A 22284-nucleotide genomic window follows, 5' to 3' on the forward strand; every position below is an offset into this window, starting at 1 on the left:
GGAGGTACATCGTTATGGGCGGGGCTTGTTGTCAAGGTGGGGGGAGGGCGGGCTGACGGCGGTGAGAAGTTGGGGGGGCAGGGGGAGCTGAAGGCGTAGCCGTCGGGTGACGTCACGCGTTTCGAAGTTGTAAACAGGGGGCGGGGGTAGGGCGGGGCCGTCCCCCCCCTCCCCCCACCACGCAGCCCCTCCCCTCCACCCCCTCCTCGTGTTTGTTCCGTGTGCTCGGCATTGGCCGGCCCCGTGTGTGTGTGTCGTGTGTGTGTGTCGTGTGTTAGCGATGGTGGTGTCTGTGTGTGTCTGTGTGTTTATTCCTGCAGTCTTGTTTACTCCCGTGTGCTAAGGGGGGTGGGGGGAGGTCGTTGCACACTCGTGTGTGTGTGTCTGATGTCTTGAGTGTGTGTGTGTGAGATTGTGTTGTGTGTGTGCAAGTCTCTGTGTGTGTGTACGCAACAGTGGTACGTTTACATCATGTACTGAAAGTCTTGCCTGTGTGTACGTGTGTTGTGTACTTTGTATTGCGTGTGCGATACAGTGTGCATCACATTACTTTGCGTGTGTTTCCGTGTGCGGGTGTGTGAATCCGTGTGTGTGTACCCAAGTGTACATTTCGCGTACAGTACTCTGTGTGTGTGTCTGTTCTTGTGTTTCTTTGTGTACATTACAGCATACATTACACATACGGTACTGTGTGTGTTCTTGTGCGTGTCTGTATGTGTGTATCTGTGTGTATCTCTATGTGTGTATACGTGTGTGTGTGTCCGATCAACACAACCACCACCTCCTGCCATCTCTTCACCTACAATCAGACCGGCAGCATCGCATTATCTTAAACGGGGCCCCACTAATTACATCGAACCAACACCACCACCATGGACCCGGACCAGGACTCCAACCAGGACGAGGCACCCTCATGGGCCTCGGCGGCCGCCCCGGAGGAGCCACGCCGGGCCGCAGGCCGCGGGGCCCCACGGGGTCCCCCCCCCGACCAGGAGCGAGCGGCCTGGCCCCTGCCGGACAGGCCCCGTGGAGGATCTCCCCCACGGCACCTGCACGCCAACTTGAACGAAGCCTTCCCGTGGCACGAGGCCCACCACCGAGCAGAGCCGATGTGCCACGACCCAGCGTCGCCGTGGGCCCTGGACCAGGATTTCGACCGCGCAGCGTCCCAGCACCAGACGGACCCGCTGAGCTGGGCCCAGGGCCAGCGAGACCGACGTTTCTGGGACGAGGCTCCCGCGGGGTCGCACCTCGTCGACCAAGAAGACGAGCGGGGTGGTGACGGCCCCCCACGCGACTGGCGAGACCTGGACCCCTCCTCCGCGGGTCAGCGAGGGGGGTCACCGCAGCTGCGCGCCCGCCGCCGACTCTTCCCGTGCCCCCCCGGGGCCCGCGGCTCCACCGTCGGTGCCCCAGACGTGCGGCAGCAGCTGCGATCCGTGGCCGAGAGGGACCGTCTCAAGTGGAACTTCGACTTCGAGTCGGAGCGGCCACTGCCCGGCGGAGATTTCGCGTGGGAGGCCGTTCCCGCGGCATCCGTGTGCGCCTTCTACCGGCCCGTGAACCTGCGCAGAGCCGGCAAGCGCGTGTCGGACAACGTGTCGGCTTCTTCTTCGTCTTCTTCTTTGTGTCCTACTCGGGTTTCCTCCTCGTCGTCCGCATCATCATCCTCCTCCTCTACGTCCAGCTCGTCTCCCTCATCGGCCAATGTTAGTCCAGAGCCGAGTGGGCCAGGTCCTGGACCGCCAAGCTCCAGGGAGGCGAGCAGAGGAGGCCGGGGAGGAGGTGGTGGTGGTGGAGATGGAGGCGGTGGAGGAGCTGGTGATGCCACGGGATCTCCTACAGGTAGAGGTGAGTGGGGTGGGAGTCGGAGGTGGTAGTGGAGTGGTAGTGGCGTGTTGTGGTTGGCATAGGTCCTGGTGCAAGCAATGCAATTCAACGTCCTGTACCTTTGCCCCATTCTAGCCGTGAGTCCTAAACTATTTTTTTATATTTTACCAGGTGAGGCCCACAGAGCTATATGGCTTTTTTTCAGAAGCGAGCTGGCCACAAATGATAGCTCAACGAAAGTGGCTTATCTTGTGGAAATTTAGAGCAGCCAACTACTCAAAACACATGCTGATTTTAAATGTGGAGGGAAAACCCAGAGGACGCGGAGAAAAATCCACGCAACCACGGGGAGAGAGAGAGACATGCAAGCTCCAAATATACAGGCGCCAGGGTCTGGATCGAACCCACGAAATCTTTGTATACCAGCAGAGGTAGTTTATAACTCACCACCGTGGCGCCTCTGGTGCAGATGCACCGCGTGTATACTCGATATATATGCCACTGAGGGGTTGATGATGCCACATGCTCTTCTCGATGTAGAGGTGTGGTGTTTGATGGGAGATGGAGGTGGTGGAGACATGGGCGACACCGCAGGCTGGCCCTCCAGGTTGAGTTCAGTGGGATGAAAGACGAAGTTGGTGAGTGTGATGGGAGAGGTGAGTGGGATGGAAGATGAGGGTCGTGAGTGTGATGTGAGAGGTGAGTGGAATGGAAGATGAGGGTCGTGAGTGTGATGGGAGAGGTGAGTGGGATGAAAGACGAAGTTGGTGAGTGTGATGGGAGAGGTGAGTGGGATGGAAGATGAGGGTCGTGAGTGTGATGTGAGAGGTGAGTGGAATGGAAGATGAGGGCCGTGAGTGTGATGTGAGAGGTGAGTGGAATGGAAGATGAGGGTCGTGAGTGTGATGTGAGAGGTGAGTGGGATGGAAGATGAGGGTCGTGAGTGTGATGGGAGAGGTGAGTGGGATGGAAGATGAGGGTCGTGAGTGTGATGGGAGAGGTGAGTGGAATGGAAGATGAGGGTCGTGAGTGTGATGTGAGTGATGAGTGGGATGGAAGATGAGGGTCGTGAGTGTGATGTGAGAGGTGAGTGGAATGGAAGATGAGGGTCGTGAGTGTGATGGGAGAGGTGAGTGGAATGGAAGATGAGGGTCGTGAGTGTGATGTGAGAGGTGAGTGGAATGGAAGATGAGGGTCGTGAGTGTGATGTGAGAGGTGAGTGGAATGGAAGATGAGGGTCGTGAGTGTGATGTGAGAGGTGAGTGGGATGGAAGATGAGGGTGGTGAGTGTGATGGGAGAGGTGAGTGGGATGGAAGATGAGGGTGGTGAGTGTGATGGGAGAGATGAGTTGGATGGACAGGGAGATGCGAGGTGATGGGCGCTTGAAAATTGCCAAATCCTGCTGAGATATATTTTTTAAACAAATACCTCCAGATTTTTCTAAATACTCTCCTATTGTATTACTCAAGATTGTTGAAAAATACAATAGTCGCAGATACACGAAGTTTGCCAGACAATCTTGCAAGTAACTTTTTAGATGTTGATTTGTGTCAATGTGTTAGCACACAATGGCATAACTCTTGACCAACGTATTTTTGCAAAAAAAAAATTCCAAGATAACTTTAAAAACTATTAAATAAAAAAAACAGCGATTGAAATTAACCGCAAAAAAAACCCCTTGTGTAAATTTTATACAAATTTCCCTGAATGCAAAATGAAAAACATCAATTTGTAGACCGTGTAAGAGTGAAAGTGGCTGGGTTCGCCAATTTCCCGGTAACGCTAAACAACTTTGCAAGAAATCCACAGTTCTATTGCCGCATCAACACAGCAGTTTCTGTTTAGGACATTATCACCTGCATTGGAGGAGCCATGACACATCTTGAGGCGTTATTCTCAACCGTTGACCGCTTAATATTGGCAGTATCAGTTAAAAAAAATGGGAAATCAAGTGTGAGTAATCCTATATGCTGTGTTTAACCAAATTTGATTGGCTGCATCTTTTGCAAGGGAGACCCAGGTAATTATAGTTTAACGTTATGGAAATATGCGGTCACATTTAGCATCTGTGTAAATCCAAACAAAATTGTATATTCTTATTACAATAATTCTACCTTAAAAATAAAGAGTATATATACAGGTGACGTTTCATGCTATGGTCCTTCACAGTGCATAGAGAGGTCAGAGAGTTTTGGGCAATGGGCGAGGCTAGAGAGATCAGATCTCTCTGACCTTTCTGGCCTGGCCCATTGCCTGAAACGTCATGTATTATATATGTTTGTCTTTTTAAGGTGGCAGTGTTATTGATTAATGTGAATTTTGTTATTTCTGCTTGTGCACCGCTGCCAACGCAGTATGACCAAATCATCTATTTGATTACAATGTAGTTTGGAGGATAGTTTTCCAGATTTCGATTTGTGCAATGACCTTGGCCTACAGCATCTTACTCTGAAGGATGATGCCAAGGGATCTTTGACCCCCCCCCTACGTAAGGGACTGCACTTTTAAATGGTTTTACGCTGCACAATTTTAACCAGTTCTTCTTGCGCATGCGTGCCCGGCCGAGCCAGTCCGCAGTGCCTCCGTGCGCAGCGTCCGGTGCTCTCAGTCCACCATCCAGCCTGGTCAGAGGGCAATCCTCCTGCTTCCACATCATGCGTCACAGTCTGCACCTGTCTGCATTCACACTCTGGGCAATCCCAGATGGCCCATCTGGCATCGTTGGCCGCGCAATGACCTCGTCCAGTTACAAAAACAATTCGGTGGAGCCCATGCATGGCTCGGTGTTCCCGTGCCTAGGGTGTCCTCGAGTCTGTATGTCTCTCTATCTCCCTTGTCCATGCACGGCGAGGCCACAGTGGTGAGGTCATATCAGGGCGGTGGTTGCGCACGCCTGTAACCCGGCGCTGTGGAAGCCGAGGTGTTTGGTGGATCAAACAAATGTCATGAAACTCCCTTCCCGTGAGTTTGGAGGTGCGATCCCCTGACATGCCAGGAGAAGGTGGAACAGCAAGTGTGGGCGAAATATCCATCTGTCCCATCTATATTAAGGGGTTAGCGTATTTCTCGCTTGCATGTGTGTGTTTTCCCCAGGTGCTTGTCTCCTTCCGCTTGTTATAGACACTCATTAATTGGCTGAAATCACCTGAACATATATGCACATACATGTTTCGGATTGCACTGCGTTTTGTGACGTTGCATAAATTGCGCAATACAAAACCATAAAATATGTTTCATTGTTAACGGGGCTCATTCTGTCCACTGCCGAGATGTTGGTGAGAAGTTGTGGGGTAGTAGCTCGGACCGCTGAGTGTCATGATGCAAATCAAGTACAAGAGTGAGGTTGGAACGGTAATGATGATTTGATCAATTGACTCCATGTGATGTGGCTCAATGGCAAGCTCGCCAACCAACTGCAGGTCTTTCCAGTGGGGAAATCCATAGGTTCATCTGATTTTCCAGGTATCACTAATGACAGACACAATGAACAATGCCAAAGTGGCATGGGGTTATAAATTAAGATATTATTCCCATGAATGATGTCTTCTATAAAAAATGCTTTCTATTTCTGTGCCCTGCTGATTCTTACCTGCCATGCACGATTAAGAAGTTAAACCTGGATTATTTTTTTGGATGTAAACCTGGATGTTAACAGCAGTGTGTCCTGAAACAGGACCCGTGCATTTTCTCTTTGACACAACACAACTGATTACAGGTGGTAGCCTGGTCAAAGACTCCCATCGTTCAGCCACTTCACTCGTGGTTTTACAAAGTCCCAATTTCCCATGGCCTTAAAACTAGCTTAAGAGAAATAATCACAATGCTCTTTTAATTTGAAAACAAAGGGTCCTCGCCTACAAACGTGGGCAATTCACCAGCATTGGTCCAAGCAAGCCTGAATGCAGATGAGACACTGGATGTCAAAATAGGTCCACAGTTTGCCTGGATTGAACACATGCTGCTAAGTTGCAATCTCAGAAAGCCATGAGGCCAATGATTTGTGTACAACATTCTTTTATTTGTTACTTGGAGAGACAAATATGGAAAGGAGGCATTATTTTATTTATGTTTAATTTTCAAAGATCTAGCAGCATCATTTGAAAATGTATGGCAGCATCCTGGTTAACATGTGCCAATGCAATATTTTATTTCAATGCGGAGTTGGGACATAAACAGTTTTGTGTTGTGAGTATTGCACATTGGTAGAGACACATCTCAGCAGTTTTATCCACAGATCCAAGAGTTAGATACAAATGTGATGGCTCGATAAAATGTGATGACTTTGTTCATTAGTCTGATGCTTTTGGCACGGAGATCCTAAATTCAAAGTCTGAACTTCTACTGAATATTATAATAATAATAATGGCCTTTACCTAGGAATGCTTCACTTAGTATCAATACTCTCTTACAGGAGGGTTCCAAATTGGAATGTTTGACTCGTTCCATTTATGAGTGGCTTGTGAAAGGAAACTAGAGTGCCCGAAGAAAACACGTGCACAAGAGGGCATACCACTAAAAGCTCCACATGGATGGCTTCTAGGTTAAACCATGATTTCACATGCTGGAAGTTTTAGTGTCCAAATCCATTCACCAAGGTCTGTCCTGAAATGTTAACTATTGTCTCAAATTATTGGGTTTGCACCTCCGATTAGCATGGTTGGCTACGTACAAAAGAAATGCAACATACATACATGCATATAAGACCAAATTTTGGGACTGCAAATATCAAAGAGAGGGAATGATGACCAAATCACAGGGAATGTGCATCAGATTGTCAGATCTCAGAAGCTCAGCCGGCATGAACCTGTGTAGTGCTTGGGAAAGGGTAACTTATGCGTAAGAGGTGTTATATATGTTCTGGCCCTCCATTATGAGCAGCTGAGGGCAGTGCAGCAAATTCCTCTGTTATACTGTACTTATATGCTCCTGCATAAATTCTCTCCACCTTCTCCTGCTCCAAATGAGCAGCATGGCAAAGCAGGGTTAAATAACCTCGCCATCCCACGGGTGTGGTAGGCTGCTGTGGGGGGGCTATGCTGTCAGTAGTCGGTGGTGCAGCAAACTATACTTTACTCCGCTATCTACTGTACTCGCCGTCTTCACCAACTAGTACTGACCAACTAGGTGAAGTATGGTCAAATAACTTTCATGACCTGCGTGGCATTTCCGAGGTCCTCATCTATCAGTGGATTGACACATTAGCTGTACAGATGCATGGACGAGTGTTGCACATCAGGGGCGCCATTAAGCGGTTGCTTGGAGAGTCGGTCTGCGGTGTCTTTGAGCTTCTTCCCGAGTGTGAGATTTGACAAGGTGCAGTTCTCCCGACCGAGGACTCGGCCTCAACTGAAATTCCCAGGTCCAAGGTCTTGAGCTCAGGATATCAGTGAGGCTCAGCCTCACTGATAGTTCCCAGAGAGACCCCCCCTCTGTCTCTCCCTCACCCCATCCCACTCTTGAACTTTTGACCTAAGTCGCACTAGCTCAGTGTCCGATGGTCCTTGGCCATTGGTGCCTAGATGGAGCTTGGATAGGTGACCTCCATGGCCAACAGGTGTTACAGGCTGCTGGGCTACATGGTGGGCAGCAGAGGGGGGCAGTGCAGCAAAAATACATCGTGCTGTACAGGTTTCTTCCCTCGCTTTACGCGGTAGTAGGAAATGCGTTGCAACAAAAAGGAGGGGGGGGGCACAAAGAGAAATCTCGTAGGTTGGACCGCACCGTCACCCAACCCACAATGCACTGCACGAGACGGCTGCCTGCCGAGTAGCGCACACAGTACACAGAGTACAAACGCACAGTACACACTCAATACACACAATGTCCGACTGCATATCCGCCCGCATATGAGTGAATTTGAACCGAATATATATAGCGAATTTTGGTATGTGAGCCACATATACGCAAAATTGCACAAACCGAACCTGCGTGAAGCAAGTCAAACCTGTACAGTACTTGTAATGCTTGAACATCTATTCTGTCCGCCTTCACCAACCTGAACTGACAGCGCATGGTGAAGTATGACCAAGCAACCCGTACGGCGTAGGGAGGGCCTTCACCCATCGGTGGATTGACAACGGGGCTGTACGAGAACGTGCACTTACGTTTGCATTGTGTGGTGTGGAGGTGGAAGTTTTTAGGATATTGGGAAATCATAATTCAACCGTGGCAGTAAAACGTGTTTTCCCACACGCATTTCCATGCAAGATAACTGCCACAATCTTGTTTTCTGTACGGAAATTTGTAGAGATAAAGCGTTTGTGTGTGGGAGCAAAGAGATATACATAGGCAAAGATATGTGACTGAGGAACGTTGACACGTTTTGATGCTTGTATTCTGCACAACGACGCGGGCGATTATTTTATGTCACGTATTACATCGTTTTTTGCGTGAACCAGGGACCCTTTATCTAACAGTGAAAGGGTCCTTGCCTATTAATCAGCAAGCAGTTGTGACCAGTATTGGTTCAAGCCAGACTCATCTGATTGGGCACTCAGCTGATGATGTTGACACATTCGTCTCAAACACACTGTGCTTGTGAAAGGGGGCGGGGGGGGGGAAATATATTAAACAGGTGACTTTTCCGGCAATGGTCCTTCTTCATAGCAAACATTAACTTGTAGTTTTATGTGGAGGCAATTGAAAAGTGTAAGTGATGCGTGTTGTCCGCATGTTTGTTTGGAGCCTTATATCCTTCCACTGCAAACGCTAATAATAATTTTGCGTTATGGATTACGTGTGACAAGAGACTCGCGAACGCACACGGGGAGAGGGGGGGGGGAAGCTGTAAGAGAGCGAGCCGAGCCAGTCCCGGGTAGCGGTGCCTCGTGCTGGAATTTAAATAGCGTGTGGTGCGGCGTGACTGTGAAACTGCTGACACGGCAGAGGGAACCAAATCCTCAGCGTAAACAAGAACGCGACCCCCCCCCTCTCCACTCCTGCACCCCCCTCCTCCGGCCCATGACGCTTCCCTCGACTTAACCGGCACACGCACGCACTACGCACGGTTCGCACGTGTGCGCGTGTGTGTACCTGTGTGTGTGGAGCGGTGGTGCATCGGTTAGCGCGCCGCGCTACAAACCCACCGGCCCGAGTTCGATTCCCGCTCACGGCCAACACCGGTGACGATTATCTGAAGCGGTCCTGGGCCTCCCCCTAGGTTGACTCGGCCTCAAATGAGTACCTGTTGCGGTGTGTAAAAAACATCGCCAACTGGAGAGACAAAGGCGGTTGGGCGTGGTGCTGCCCACCCCCTCCCCCCCCCGTGTGCCGTGGCTGCCTTTATAGGTGCTCGCTAACAGCACTTGCCTCAACAGTCTGTTAACGCTATACGGGGGATCTTTGTCTTGTCTTGCAGTGTTTTCCTCGTTATTCGTGAGGGATACGTTCCGGAGATGTTCGTGAATAGACAATTCCGTGGACAATGATAATTGGCCGACAAAAACCTGTCTTGTTTTTAATGAATTTCCTTAAATAAAAATACGTAAATTATACTATTGAATGCATGAAAATTGTCGTAAAAAATATCTAAATTGGTTATAATAAATATCTCATCACATTCTCTCTCATCGCTTTCTCGCTCTCGATGCAGTCGTGTAGAGTCCCAGATGCGATTTGCGTATAGCCAAAATCGCGGATAGCAAGTTCGTGAATAACGAGCGCGTACTGTACATCTCTATCTGAACCGGTCCTGGGTCGACTCGTTCTCAAATGAGTACCTGGTGCGGTGTGTAAAGAAAACATCGCCACTGGTGAGACAAAGGCAGCAGGGCATGGTGCTGTCCAGCCACCCCCCAGTATTTCACAGCCATGTGTGCATATACATTTTCTATTTATCTCTCGTGTGTGTATCTCAACATACGTGTATGTATGTATCTGTTGTTTTCCATACCCACGTGTGCCTTTCCCATCCCTCGTGTGTGTGTGTATAACTCAACTCTGGCATAATTTACATCTCATAGCCTTGAGCTTGGAGTTCAATGGGGGCAGAGTGTCGACAGCACGAGACGCTTGTCACATGTGGGATCTCGGTTTATCTGATCGCTTGCATCTTGCTGTCACATGCCAGGCTGGTTCAGAACAAATGTTTCATGTCGTGAACTTGGGCACACGATGGGTTTCCCAGTGTTGCAGCCCACGTCAGAGGGAGTTGTGCACTTGAACGATGTCGCAATAACCGATTTTGCAGAATGCAGCGGTTGCGCTGTTCGATGTCCCCGTTATTCGGGAGATAAACGCGCAGGAAATAAAGGCGGTTAATTCCGACGCAAACGAATATTGTTTTTAAGACGTGTGCTAAATTTAGTAATTGCACAATTCACTATTCGTCTTTTTGATATCGAGAAGCATGTAAAATAATTCCTGGAAATGTCTTAATTTATTGTCATCCCATACACTAGTGTTCTTCAGTGTGTATTTTTTCCATAAGAGGCACCACAACCAAACAACTTTTTAAATAATATTAGCATGTACTGACGGGCCATGTGATGCTCCGTCACGTGTATCGACTGTACGACAGACGGTACGACATCACATGGCGTCGCCAGAGTTATCGCATCTGTACACGTGACCACTAATCTGTCCGTCTTTTCTCCAGGCCGTTCTTTTTTTATCTCACTCATCTTTATCTCCTGACTACAGCTCTCCCTTCTCTTTGTCTCATTAAACTCTCTTTTATCTCACTAATCTGTATCTATTTACGTCGCTGCTAGCCGGATATCTCGGAGGGTGTCGCACGGCGCGCCACACCGAAAGCCTTCACGAGCCACGTCTGGCCCACGGGACACCGGTCGAAGAACCCTACTCGATACAATTATGCTAAATAATAATTGTGGCTTCTTGGTTTGTTTCCCCACACCTCGTTTGTACATTTGAATAAAAATTACCGTGACAAAATTGTAGCCTTCGGCATAACAAGTGTGGCTGGGACCAGCGCCGTGAAATAATTGACTGACGTGCTTGTGTGTGCACGTGTGTACATGTGCTTGTGTGTGTGTGTGTACACGCGTGTGCACGTGTGCGTGCAGAATGCTCCGTCACCTGCGTGCCGCGCAAGAGGAGCAAACTCAGTGGGTCGCGGCGACGGGCCAACCCCGCGCTGTGCGCCTCACGGACGACGTCCCCCGCGGCCCGGGGTTCCACCACGTGAGCGACGTGACCCCCGCCGCCTCCTCCCCGCCGCCCCCTGCCCCCTCACCCCCGGCGCTCGGGGTCAAGTCGCGCCTCGGCACCCCGCGAGAGACGCCCGCTGCCCTCGCACGGAAAAAAAAAAACAGACCCCGCAGCTGTGGTGTCAAATTTTGAGGAAGATTTGCAGGCACTCCTGATGCGCTCGAGGATATGGAAGAGCGAAAGTGTGGGCCCGTTAGTTTTTACGACTCGTCCGGAGCTGACGTAGCCGAGTGGCCCTGGCGGTCGAATCATTTTTTCAGAGTCATCTTCATCATGGAGAAATCTGATGACCTTTGAAGCTCGAATTCACAGATGTCCATTTTGCGCAGGATCGAAGGTGTGATTCCTTCCCCGGCCGCCCGCAAGCTTACGTGGGGAGTTACCGAAACACTCTGTCCGCTGCAAAATTGGGACAACAAAATCCCTATGATGTTATGTGCCAAGGTTTTTGCCCATTACGTGCCGGATTCTAAATTCCAACAAATTATACTGTATTGCTACTATGTCATTCAAACAAATCCCAGGTGTCTCCCCTGCAAGAACAGATGATGGAACTAGGCTCTCGCACGGCTGCCCTGAAGGACGTTGTGATGTCTGTTCAGTCGTCACCGAAGAGAAAGGGGAGGCACAGACGGTGGGGCCGTGGCCATTTGTCAAGAGGGGGGCACTCGCGTGACGGGTAGAACTCGGGGAGGGGGGGGGGGCACCCTAGCATGGTGTTCGTGGTGCCCAGCATAGGTTGAAGTGGACCTAGAAGATCAGACACGTTTGCAGCTAAAAGTCGTGACCTCTGTAGTCCTGTAGAATTTGAATTGACTCAATTATGATTGGTGTCAACGTGTGTCCTTGTCAACCATCTCAGCCTCCGATCGGACAGCGCAGTCATCATGAATCCTGTGCGATACGAATTGATTTAGAAGTGCCCCCCGGTTGCACCGATGGTACATTTTTGTATTCTGTGAGTGGCCCAGTAGTTGGATGTGTGCCTCACAGCAAAAAGGGCCTGGGTTCAATTCCCGACAAGTGCCTTTCTGTGTGTATGTGTGGTTTTTTGTGTACTTTCTCCCCCCTGGTCTGCACGGGTTTCTTCCGGTGTTCTCCGGTTCTCCTCTCCTCGCTAAAATGAAATACGCCGATGTTGAAAGACTGACCACCAAATGACGCCTGGGTAAACCCGTGTAATGATGATGAATAATAATTCTTAATGAAGATAGTGGAAACGAAGACTTTGAGCGTGCTAGTTAGTCCAGGTTTGCTTATAAACTCTAGACACTCGGACTGAACGCCAAGAAACCATGGTAAAAACACCTTCAATCACGATCATGTTCCATTAACTTATGCTGTACGTGGCGTTTGTAAGTAACGTGTAACAGATTATTTTCACAAAGGGAATTAGCGGTAATGCATTGTTTACCCGTGTTCATTTTTCACCATATTGTTACTTGGCATGAACTGGTTCACAACTGTTTATGAATACTTTTAAACAAATCATTGCAAAAAACACTGAAAAGCTTGGGTTAATGGAAGGACAGTAGCAGCCAATGAGTATATAGAGCACCTCCGATTAGCCCGAGTGTCCAGAAAATACGGCCTTAGGTCCGATGATGCAACTATAAAGTCAATCTTGACCTTCGGCCCAAGGTGCTCTGGTACAGTTATGAGCATCTTTGTGTTCGAACGCGGTGTTTGTTATTGACATTCCGTGACAAGCGCAGAATCCCAATAACATCTCACCATTTTGGTCAGATCACGGGGGGCCATTCCTCCCAATCATGCCTCTCCAGCTATCGCCATCGTTTCCCACGTGAGCATTGAAGTCGCCCAGTGAGACTGTGCAAGGCTGAATACTCTGAGCTGCTCTTTAGTGCGTAAGCACAGCCAACAATCAGTGTTTTCCTTTCTGAGACCCGGAAGTCTCATTGAGGCGACCCTCTGGTCCACTGGGACAAACTCCAGCTAAACAGCAGCCAACCAGGGGCTTGTGAGTTTTCCCACACCTGCCCGGCACCTCTCACCAGAGGATATTCCGGAATAGGAGAGAGAGCCACCCCCTGATTAAGAAGTGTCACCCTGGTGCCTTGATTTCTCACCCTTTGTTCAACAACGTCAACTTAATTTAAGCTCAGCTCCTAAAAAAAACACAATCTTGAGACTGATGCTTTCTTTGAGAGGTGTTGTTGGTAGCAAGCCTTTGCTTCAAACTCAATCTCACAGTTTGTGGAGCGCTTGACTCAGTGCTCTGACATAGGGCGTAGCATTCACTCACCAAGTTTTTGTCCATCTCTGAATTAGATTGCCTAATTTTGTTTTAAGAGTACAGCAATTGTGTTTTGTTATTTAAATTATACATTGGTTGGTGTGGTGTTAAATAAATATATGTGCTCTATATTCAAGTGTATAATATTCTAGCTGTGCCGGCAGATGTAGTATTTACAAAGAGTTATGACGATTGCCACGCGCCTATTAAGTTGTAACAGTGTATCTGTCTTATCTAAGAAGGACAGTTACCAAAAAAGTTTACAGTGTCGTGTTTATACGTTCGCCTTTGATGAACTCATGGACACGTGCTGAATCACATCGAAGCCAATGCAATCGCCTTTCAGGCAATGTTTTTTCACCCAGCTGTTAAATTTCCACCACAGCCAAGTTATTTTGAAGGGCATTAACGACATTACCAAGCCATTGTGCGATGGTCTCTTAGCCTAAATTTGATTCCGACTCCTATCAACATCATGACATGAGACAAAGAATTCCTTCGGATCTCTCGAAGAGATGTGCAACCCTTCCTGTTAGACAACGGCCCATGGAAGCTGATGTCAAAGAGCTACTTCTGAAAATGTTTCAAGTGACCTCTGGTCTATACATTAGGATGCATAACTTTTTTTAAATAGTTCTAGAATCTTTATACAGAATACATTATTTTTATATAGTTATACAGTAACCCTTCCGATGTAAATGTGGAATCCAAGTCTCCTTTCCAAAAGAGGCGCTTTATCTCAGCGAGAAAGAAAACAAGATGACAATAATCATGTTTTGTACATGTGTGTATGCGCAGCATTTCGTAGGCTAGTTGTGTTGTACATACACTGTAAATGTACACTGTGTGTAAGTGTATATCGATTTTTGTCTGCAAACCTGGAACATGGCCTTAGATACTTGGTGAAGAACATTGGGAGCTTCAGAAGATGTTTATATAGGCCTCGGACTCGAAGTAAACGAAATTGTCTGCATACTTACACGATCTCCTCTGATGGTCCTAAGCCAGTGGCAGATATTCCACGTTTCTGTGACAGGGACCACTCACTCCATAGGACAACCACCGCTGATGCCCTCTACAAAGTGGTACACATTTTATGGATCCTCGAAGGATCGATTATCAGAACTCACAAGCCACCAAATTGTGATTTGGAAACTGATGTACAGCGCTTAAGTCATTGCACCGCTTGATGTAGGCCTCCCCACACCACGTGGGCCATGGTTGGTTGACCGTAACTTCACGCCGCCAGTCAATGTCGGTTGGCGAAGGGGGGGGGGCTCTGGGCCGGTTCACAGATCGGTCACCAGTGATGTTAGCTGTGGCCGGTAATCAGCTCTTTGCCATGTCAGGTAACCACACTGGCATCACCGTGTTCGTAGCGCAGTATGATAACTAATGCACCATCGCTACACTCCAATAAAAAATAAGGCACACTGTCTTTGTTATGCTGGGCGCCATTGTGGTGAGATGTTAACTACCTCGCCTGGTATATAGGAGGCCCCGTGGGTTCGATCCGAACCCTGGCGCCTGCTGTATATTTGGATTGTGCATATCTCTCTCCCCGTGGTTGCATAGATTTTTCTCAGGGTCCTCCGGTTTTTCCCTCCACATTTAGAAATATGCGTTTCGAGTAATTTGGCCACTATAATTTTCTACGACGAGCCACTTCGTTGAGCTATCGTTTGTGATAGCCACGTTGCTTCTGAAAAAGAGCTATACAGCTCGGTGGGCCTTACCTTGTAAAATAAAATAAAAATGAAACTTTTAAAAAAATACCATCCCACGCAAGATTCCATAATTTCTGCGAACAGTTGGTGATTCGGGTTCCGCAAAACCTTGGGTGAAGCCTGTGACAATGGAAACATTTGCAGGGCCCAGTGCACATCCTCGCTCTGTCTCTGCAAAGAATGCCAATGGACCCCCACAAAGCCTTTCTGAGAATAATCTTTAACTTATCTGTCATCAGCCTTGACTGTGTCTGCTACACTACACGGCGGTGATAACGCCACAATGGGCCACATTGCTACAACCTGCCGAAGCATGGCAGAGATAAAGCCAAACTGCCCACATAACATCAAAGTAGCCCACAGACCCCACCAACATGTTGTAGTTTCACTTGCCCGATTCCAGATGCTTGAGCTCTCCAAACAAAAAATATCGTGTGGTGTGTACTCTTATTACCCTGGCACTTTATGTCCAGCAATAGATTGCTGATGAAACACGCAGGCTTTTGACAACTCTGTGCATGAGCAAATGCCCTTCTTGATGAGAGCAAGTCGAGTTTAGACCTTTGTTTAAGTTGGCATTGCAGCTTTTGGAACATTTTAATTGACCGCAGTGCTGTGTCTTCAGAGCTGAGTTCATATTCAAAGGTTACAAGTTCGAATCTCACTCGATGTTTGCAGTGGCCCATTGTCTTAGAGTTTGATATATTGAGTACCACTTTGTGAGATGTCAATAGTGGTTGTTTTTTTTGTATATAACTGACCCTGCCATAGGAATGTGGAATTACTACCGCTGGCTACGATGATGGAAAATTGACACTTCTTTAAAATTGCCTTGACTTAAAACAACGTTTGAATGGGTGAAGTGCCTTGATAATGACACGGCATCATGATCAAGAGTTCAGTCCTGATCAATGCCATCCTGAATCGGTCAGACTGAGCACACAATGCGTTTGTCACGTTATGAGTGCCTTCCGTTGTGAGGAGGCCCTCATCCAGAAGTGGATTGATGTGACCAAACCGTCACTGACGGCCGCAGAGTTGTGGAATCCAGCAAGGTTGACACTAGTCAGGTGAAACAGTCTATGAGTTTGGAATGTTGAACTGATGAAACACCTGCACGTATACTCTCATCAGCTAAGCGTGTATGTGTGTGCGTGTGTGTATATATGTTAACATAGTGTATATTCATTCTGAATTTTATGTACATTCCTTTGCGATTGCTTTCTTCCGCCAATACTCTCGGTGGGTTGAACATCGACGGCCAGTTTCCAAGGTCTCGTGTCGCTGATAACCCCGGTATGTTATCGGTGGAGGCTTCTCCCTGGTCAGTGACCTCTGTCACTCCAATGCCCGTCTCAGGGATCTGCCTCTTCCATGCTCCATCCTGACATTTTCAAGGTCGTCCGGTCGGTGATCAGGTCACACCTGCTACACAATGAGTCCTGGTGGAGGTGATTGATCCTCAGCTTGACATCCCAGGAAATTACGTGAATGAGATGGCACAACTGACTCTGGTTTGCATTAAGTTACAACTATGAAATGTGTGGTAAGACATTGTGCATGCTGTTTGTTTATGTACATGCATAGGGGTGCTTAGTGCTGTTGTATATGACTGTTCCTCGACGATAGCATTCCAGGAAATTATAGGAGAGACGGCACAGCTGAGTCTGCTTGGGATGGCGTGACAAGCGTTGTCCTTTGCATTGTGCGAGGCGGGGCATGTCAGCTTCCAAAATGCTCCAAGCTTGCATCCGTCACATGTATTTATGTACATACATTAGTCAAAGAGTTTTTATATATATAAAAATATGATGGGTTATTCGAAAATGACCTACTTTTTCACCAGCAATAACATTCAAAAGTCAATGTGTCTGTGTTTTTTTTTATTGTGCAACACAACACGCCTGGACTGGTTTTGGACACGTAACACTCGACAGTTAAACCACAGTGTGTCACACGCTTAGCAAAGGCAATATGTGCATCGCGCACGATATTGTAAATTTATACATTTCATGTTGATGTGAGATATATTTACGTCTAAAATATTATTTTGGTTTTTTTTATTAATAAAATACGATATTGTTGTTGGCTTCCGTGTCTTGTTACTTTTTAACGCGCGAAATATTTACGTTGTCAAATGAAAGAAGGGTATTTAATACTGCCGTGAACAAAAACATGTCATTTCAAATTGTCAATTTATCAATTTTATTTTCTCAGGGCGCCACATTGTAAAATGTGATCTACAACTCTGGTCAATCGCTCTGCCTTCTGCTCTAAAGATTGCCCCAAGACTTCCACCTTTTCAAATTTTGCTCTAATATAAGATGGTGTTAATGACAAATGTGCTGATTTTTTTTATGTTCATCTGCATAAATGCACAACTACCATTACATACCCATTTTATATACAAGCCTGGCATGCATTAGATAAATGATTATATATACGCGCGCACGCACGCAAGCAACATCAATTGACGCAGTCGTGTTCCTCGTTACTTAGGAACGCCGCGTTGCAGCTGCACGTCCACCAGGTGCCGCGGGGAGTTCTGCGTCTGCAGCTGAGAGACGCACAATGACGGTGCCCGTAAGATCGCGGAGGAGTCGAACGAAGCTTCGAGGCGCGCCGCCTCTGAGATTTCAGGGTCAATTTCTCGTGCCCTGGGAGGTGCGGGGGGGGGGGGTCAACAACACGGGGGGGGGGCGAAGGGGCCGGATCAACAACACGGGGGGGATCAACAACACGGGGAGGGGGGGCGGATCAACAAAACGGGAGGGGGAGGGGGATCAACAAGAGGGGGAGGGGGGTCAACAACACGGGAGGGGGAGGGGGGGGTCAACACGGGGGGGGGGGTCTTTAAAGGCTGCAGCCCGGATTTTGAGGGCGCTCCCAAAAGCGACATCTCGCTTTCGTTTCGGGTTGAGACGCAACGCTGAAAGCAGCGGAGATCAATTCTTCTTAGAGGTTCGCTTTGGCCATTGCAGACGTAGCATCCCATATCCCTTACGCGCTGTTTACTGCCAGTAGTGAGGCAACATCAGTATGGTAGTTTATGTATTTATTCAGCATTACAATTCGTGCAAAACACAGGGACTGACACTGACCGAGGTGATTAACGATGTTTAGCGTAGGCGGTGTGTGGTGGTAAAACGTTACAGCCCTGGCGAGGCGTCAAGAGACAGACATCCCTGATGCCCAAGGCTTAGTGGGGCGTCACGGTGGCCAGGAGATGTTAACCACCTCGCCCGGGAAACAGGAGGATCGTGGTGGGTTCTATCACCTGTTTACTCTGAGTTTATGGTATCAGCCCGGTCACCAATGATTTAAAACGCAGGTTCTCAATTTTGTCTGGCTAAATCCCAGCGCCGAGAATACACATTCCAGTCTCCTATAACGCGTTATGACAAATAATGTAGGGGTAAAGCACAGTCCGCGATAACACGTGAGATGCGTGTGCAGTGCTGAACAACGACTGCGCATGCAGAAGAATCCAGCAGCATCCCGCCCGAGTGCAACGCAGTTCACTCGATCGCGTTGTATCCAATTCGCATCCGCGTTATAAGGGGCCGTCCATAAATGACGTCACGCGATTTTGGACGATTTTTGACCCCCCCCCCTCCCCCCTTCGTCACACGGCGTCACAAAAAGTCAGACCCCCCCCCCCCCCTCAAATATGATGTCACAAAGCTCTGCCCCCCCCCCCAAAAACAAAAAAACATGCTTCAAATCGTTTTAAACTATTGTCATTGTAGTGCGTATTTAATGTGCCGTTGCACTGTGATGTTGTAGGAGAAAACATTTATTCAAAAGTATATTTAATTAAGTAGAACGTGTTGTCTACATTTATTTAAAGTTGCGCATTTTGATGTGATGTCACATTTCTCACCCCCCCTCCCCCCCGTCACACATCGTCACAAATGTCTGACCCTCCCCCCCTCCTAGGTGCGTGACGTCATTTATGCACGGCCCCAAAGCGCGTCGTGTCATTGGGAAATATTTCGCAACGCGGCTTCGTGGGTCCGTGCCCGTTCTCACGAGATACGCATCTGAAAGGCGCAGAGCATTGGGACACATGTGGGTGCGTTGGGTCATGCCCACGGCTGGCGCATCTTGCATGTGCTTGCAATGGATGCATTACATCAGTGTTTTTTACACTATACTTCGAGGAATTCTAATATCCGACTGTAGCCTGATTGCTGAGTGAACGTCTCGTCGAGGGGCTGATGTCTGGGTTGGAGTACTGAGCCGGGAACGTGTTTATTTTTTTTGTCATCTAACCGTGCTGGCCTCCAATTAGCGCGGTTAGCTACGTACGGTGCGAAAGAAGTTCAACATACATACATGCACACATCTATTTCACTGGTCAACAAAAAAAACATGTTTTTCTGGCCTGGACTTTTCCAGCTGTTTTAGACTAATTTCAGGGTGCTGATTCCAAATCTGATCTCAGATTTTCTCTATCATATCTCATTTTTAAATCCTTTATATTAAGTTCACTTGCTTGCGTGCTTATGACCGTGCAACTCTTTCGGTCGTTTTTTAACCCACTTCCCGTGATCCAATCGAGCTGACATTTTGCACACAGACTTGTTGTGCGTGACAATTTATTTTCGTGAAATTTTTTTTCCAAAATTTTACACTTTTTTGGAATTTTTTTTTTTATATTTAATTACCAATTGCTTAATGGTGGCAGGCAATCATCTGACCCATAAGGTGGCAGCCATCTCAAGCCAGAGGACGAGAGGACTCTAGCCGCCACGCATATAAAGGATTTATAGTGAAAAACTTTGTTTTTACGGGTTAATTGTTTATGCTATCGGCATATCCCATTTTCATTTATTTTACCCGAAATTAACTCCGTCACTTATGATTGCAAGTTGTTGCGAGTCAGTGATTGCTTTAGTGTTAAAATATGGTGCTGTATTTTTTGGATAGTGTGTTTATAATATCATTTTATGTAGATATCCACATTTATTTAATATTTTTCTTCTGCAGTTTTTATTGAAAATGCAATATTTGATATCTCAAAAGCCTGATGTGATAGACAAAACTGATGAAAGATTTGGAATCAGCACCCCAAAATTACCTTAAAACCGTTGGAATACCTTATGCCAGAAAAAGTGTTTTGACCAGTGTTTTTCCCCCAATTCTGTCCTGATTTTGCCATCAGCATCAAGTCACGTGACGACGCATCAATTCAGCTCAAACGGTTGCACAGCACAGCAACCGTTTGTGTTTGAGAACGGCCCCCGGAAGCAAATGACACAGAGCTACTGCGGAGATCTCTTCACGTGGCCACCGGTTCGTGCAATAGGGGGCAGCATTTTCGTGCTAATTCTACTACTGAGAGTCAGACATTTTAAATGATCAGAGATGGAATTTCTCTAAATTGAGTGCAGAACCAAATTGAATGCGTTGGCTTTTTGCGTGCCGTCATTTGTGACCAGGTTGAGGCCATCAGTTCGCTATTTGATGATAACCAGTTGGCTGGATTCGAACCCAGGATCTCAGCAGTGCGAACTCAGCGCTCTAATCTATGTTACAAGCCGGCCACCTCACCGAACCAGTGACCTGACGGTCTGGGTTCAAGTCCTGGGGCTGATTGTCTCAGAGGCACGGATTGTCACGGTGATAATGAACCAGCACTGATGAGATACTGGATACGTGAGAAATCGCTCCACAGTTCCTCCAGTTTAAAGTTTCTGATTCTTTTACGAGATTCGAACCATAACCGGACTCCGACCGCACGATTAAACCACTATATATATCTCATCACATCCACACCAGATGGCGCTACTACGCTGGGTGGTGTTTATGACCGCAGTACATTGAAACGTGCTTTTCAAAGGCAATTATAAATACAGTGCTTAACCCCGAAAGGACAATGAGCCGATGGTTAAAACTGTCGACATTGACCGCCAGTGGGGGGGGGGGATTGGTGGTGGGGGGTGGGGTTGGTGGGGGTTGGGGTTGGTGGGGGTTGGGGTTGGTGGGGGGGGACGTTTCCCAAGAGGTTGCTGCTCACTGCAGAGATGGAACAATGGAATCAGCGCACGTGCAGGAGCTGAACAGTTACACCGCGGGACCATGGGAGAGATGACGATGGCTTGGGGAGGCTTTCATCCAGCAGCGAGTGCATCGATCATGGCGCTTGATGATTTATCCGGTAAGAGAGTTCATTAGCAATGTTCTGCTTCACATAATTCAATGGTTACGTCACGGTTCGGAGTCGAGATTCGATCCCAGATTTGGCACTGGTTAACCCAATGGTTGATGCTCCTGCACATGATCGCATGATATCGGACGGTCACGCACTAACGAGCCCAACAATATCTCTGATCGCTTGAGCACTCCGTTCCCCTGCCATCCGTGCTGTCAACTCCATGCCCCGTGTTCAAGTCCAGGTTCAAGACCTACCTCGTTCTCTCTTGCCGATGACTGCCTGCCTCGCTAACACAAATTCGCCCACAGTTTCTGTACATCCTCTTCACATGAAGTCGCATGTATATGCTATACTGTATAAATACACCGCTGCATATATATAGGCACCCCTTATATGAACACAGACCTGGCACAATCATCGACACATCCCTGCATTTCACTGGTGGGAAAACACAAGGGCAACTTCCGATAAAATCTCACTGTCTGCAATAAGACCGTGCTCCCAATGGGTGCCCTGAAATGGGACTGTGGCATGGCCTGGTGGTAGCGAGGTCGCCGCTTGTTGCAGAGGTTCACGGTTCGAATCCAGCGGCCACCCTGGTAAATACTGTGGTGTGTATTAATCATTAAAAATACCTACTAAGTTACAGATCCTGTAGCGTCGTTCGCAAGAGTAGGCCATTGTGTGCCGGCTTCACGAGCCAAATTTGATTTTAGTTTTTTTATACGAACAAATTACAAGTTTATTTGATGGATGGCCCCGTTCAGCCATTTTCCCGGCTATATTACAGGGGAGATCGGTGGTGCCGTGAGCACTGCAACAGTTGTGAATAGAGTAGAGTACACAGGCATATAATATTGTACACATAGCAAGCATGGCCTCCCTACTGCCCGAACTTGGCAGGACGCTCCTGAAAAAGAGCCGTGAGACTCAGTGAGGCCTTCCTGGGGGTAATTACAATGATATCCCGCTCCGACTGCATGTGTATCCACAGTCGAAACCTCTGATCTGAACATCCAGTGGGCACGGAGATAAGGCAGCAGAGGGCCAAAAATAGTGTGTGGCAGGACTCTGGGGGATTGGGGGTAGACTAGGGGTAGAGAGGGGTCTGGATTTGGACTTGGGGGCCGGGCAGGTG

General features: G+C 48.0%; 2 protein-coding genes across 4 annotated transcripts in view; both read left to right on the plus strand.

Annotated features, from left to right (window-relative positions):
- The first annotated feature begins 207 nt into the window (after positions 1-207).
- Positions 208-17075, plus strand: LOC144718708 (uncharacterized). Of its 2 annotated transcripts, none has more exons than XM_078594179.1 (2): positions 208-1845; positions 10858-17075. In XM_078594179.1, exons 1-2 carry the CDS (start codon positions 873-875, stop codon positions 10977-10979), a joined length of 1095 nt encoding a protein of 364 aa, XP_078450305.1. In that variant the 5' UTR covers positions 208-872; the 3' UTR covers positions 10980-17075. The 2 variants fall into 2 exon arrangements, with proteins under 2 accessions (XP_078450305.1, XP_078450303.1); XM_078594177.1 differs by having other exon boundaries at positions 209-1851.
- A 3938-nt stretch (positions 17076-21013) lies between these two features.
- Positions 21014-22284, plus strand: part of LOC144718709 (dual specificity protein phosphatase 8-like) — a 52852-nt gene continuing 51581 nt past the window's right edge. For both annotated transcript variants that reach the window (XM_078594180.1, XM_078594181.1), the window contains exon 1: positions 21014-21149. The gene's annotated coding sequence lies outside the window, so the exon portion shown is untranslated. The remainder of the gene's footprint in view (positions 21150-22284) is intronic.

The sequence above is a fragment of the Lampetra planeri genome, chromosome 5, assembly GCF_965212315.1.
Source record: "Lampetra planeri chromosome 5, kcLamPlan1.2.h2, whole genome shotgun sequence".
Classification (NCBI taxonomy): Eukaryota; Metazoa; Chordata; class Hyperoartia; order Petromyzontiformes; family Petromyzontidae; genus Lampetra; species Lampetra planeri.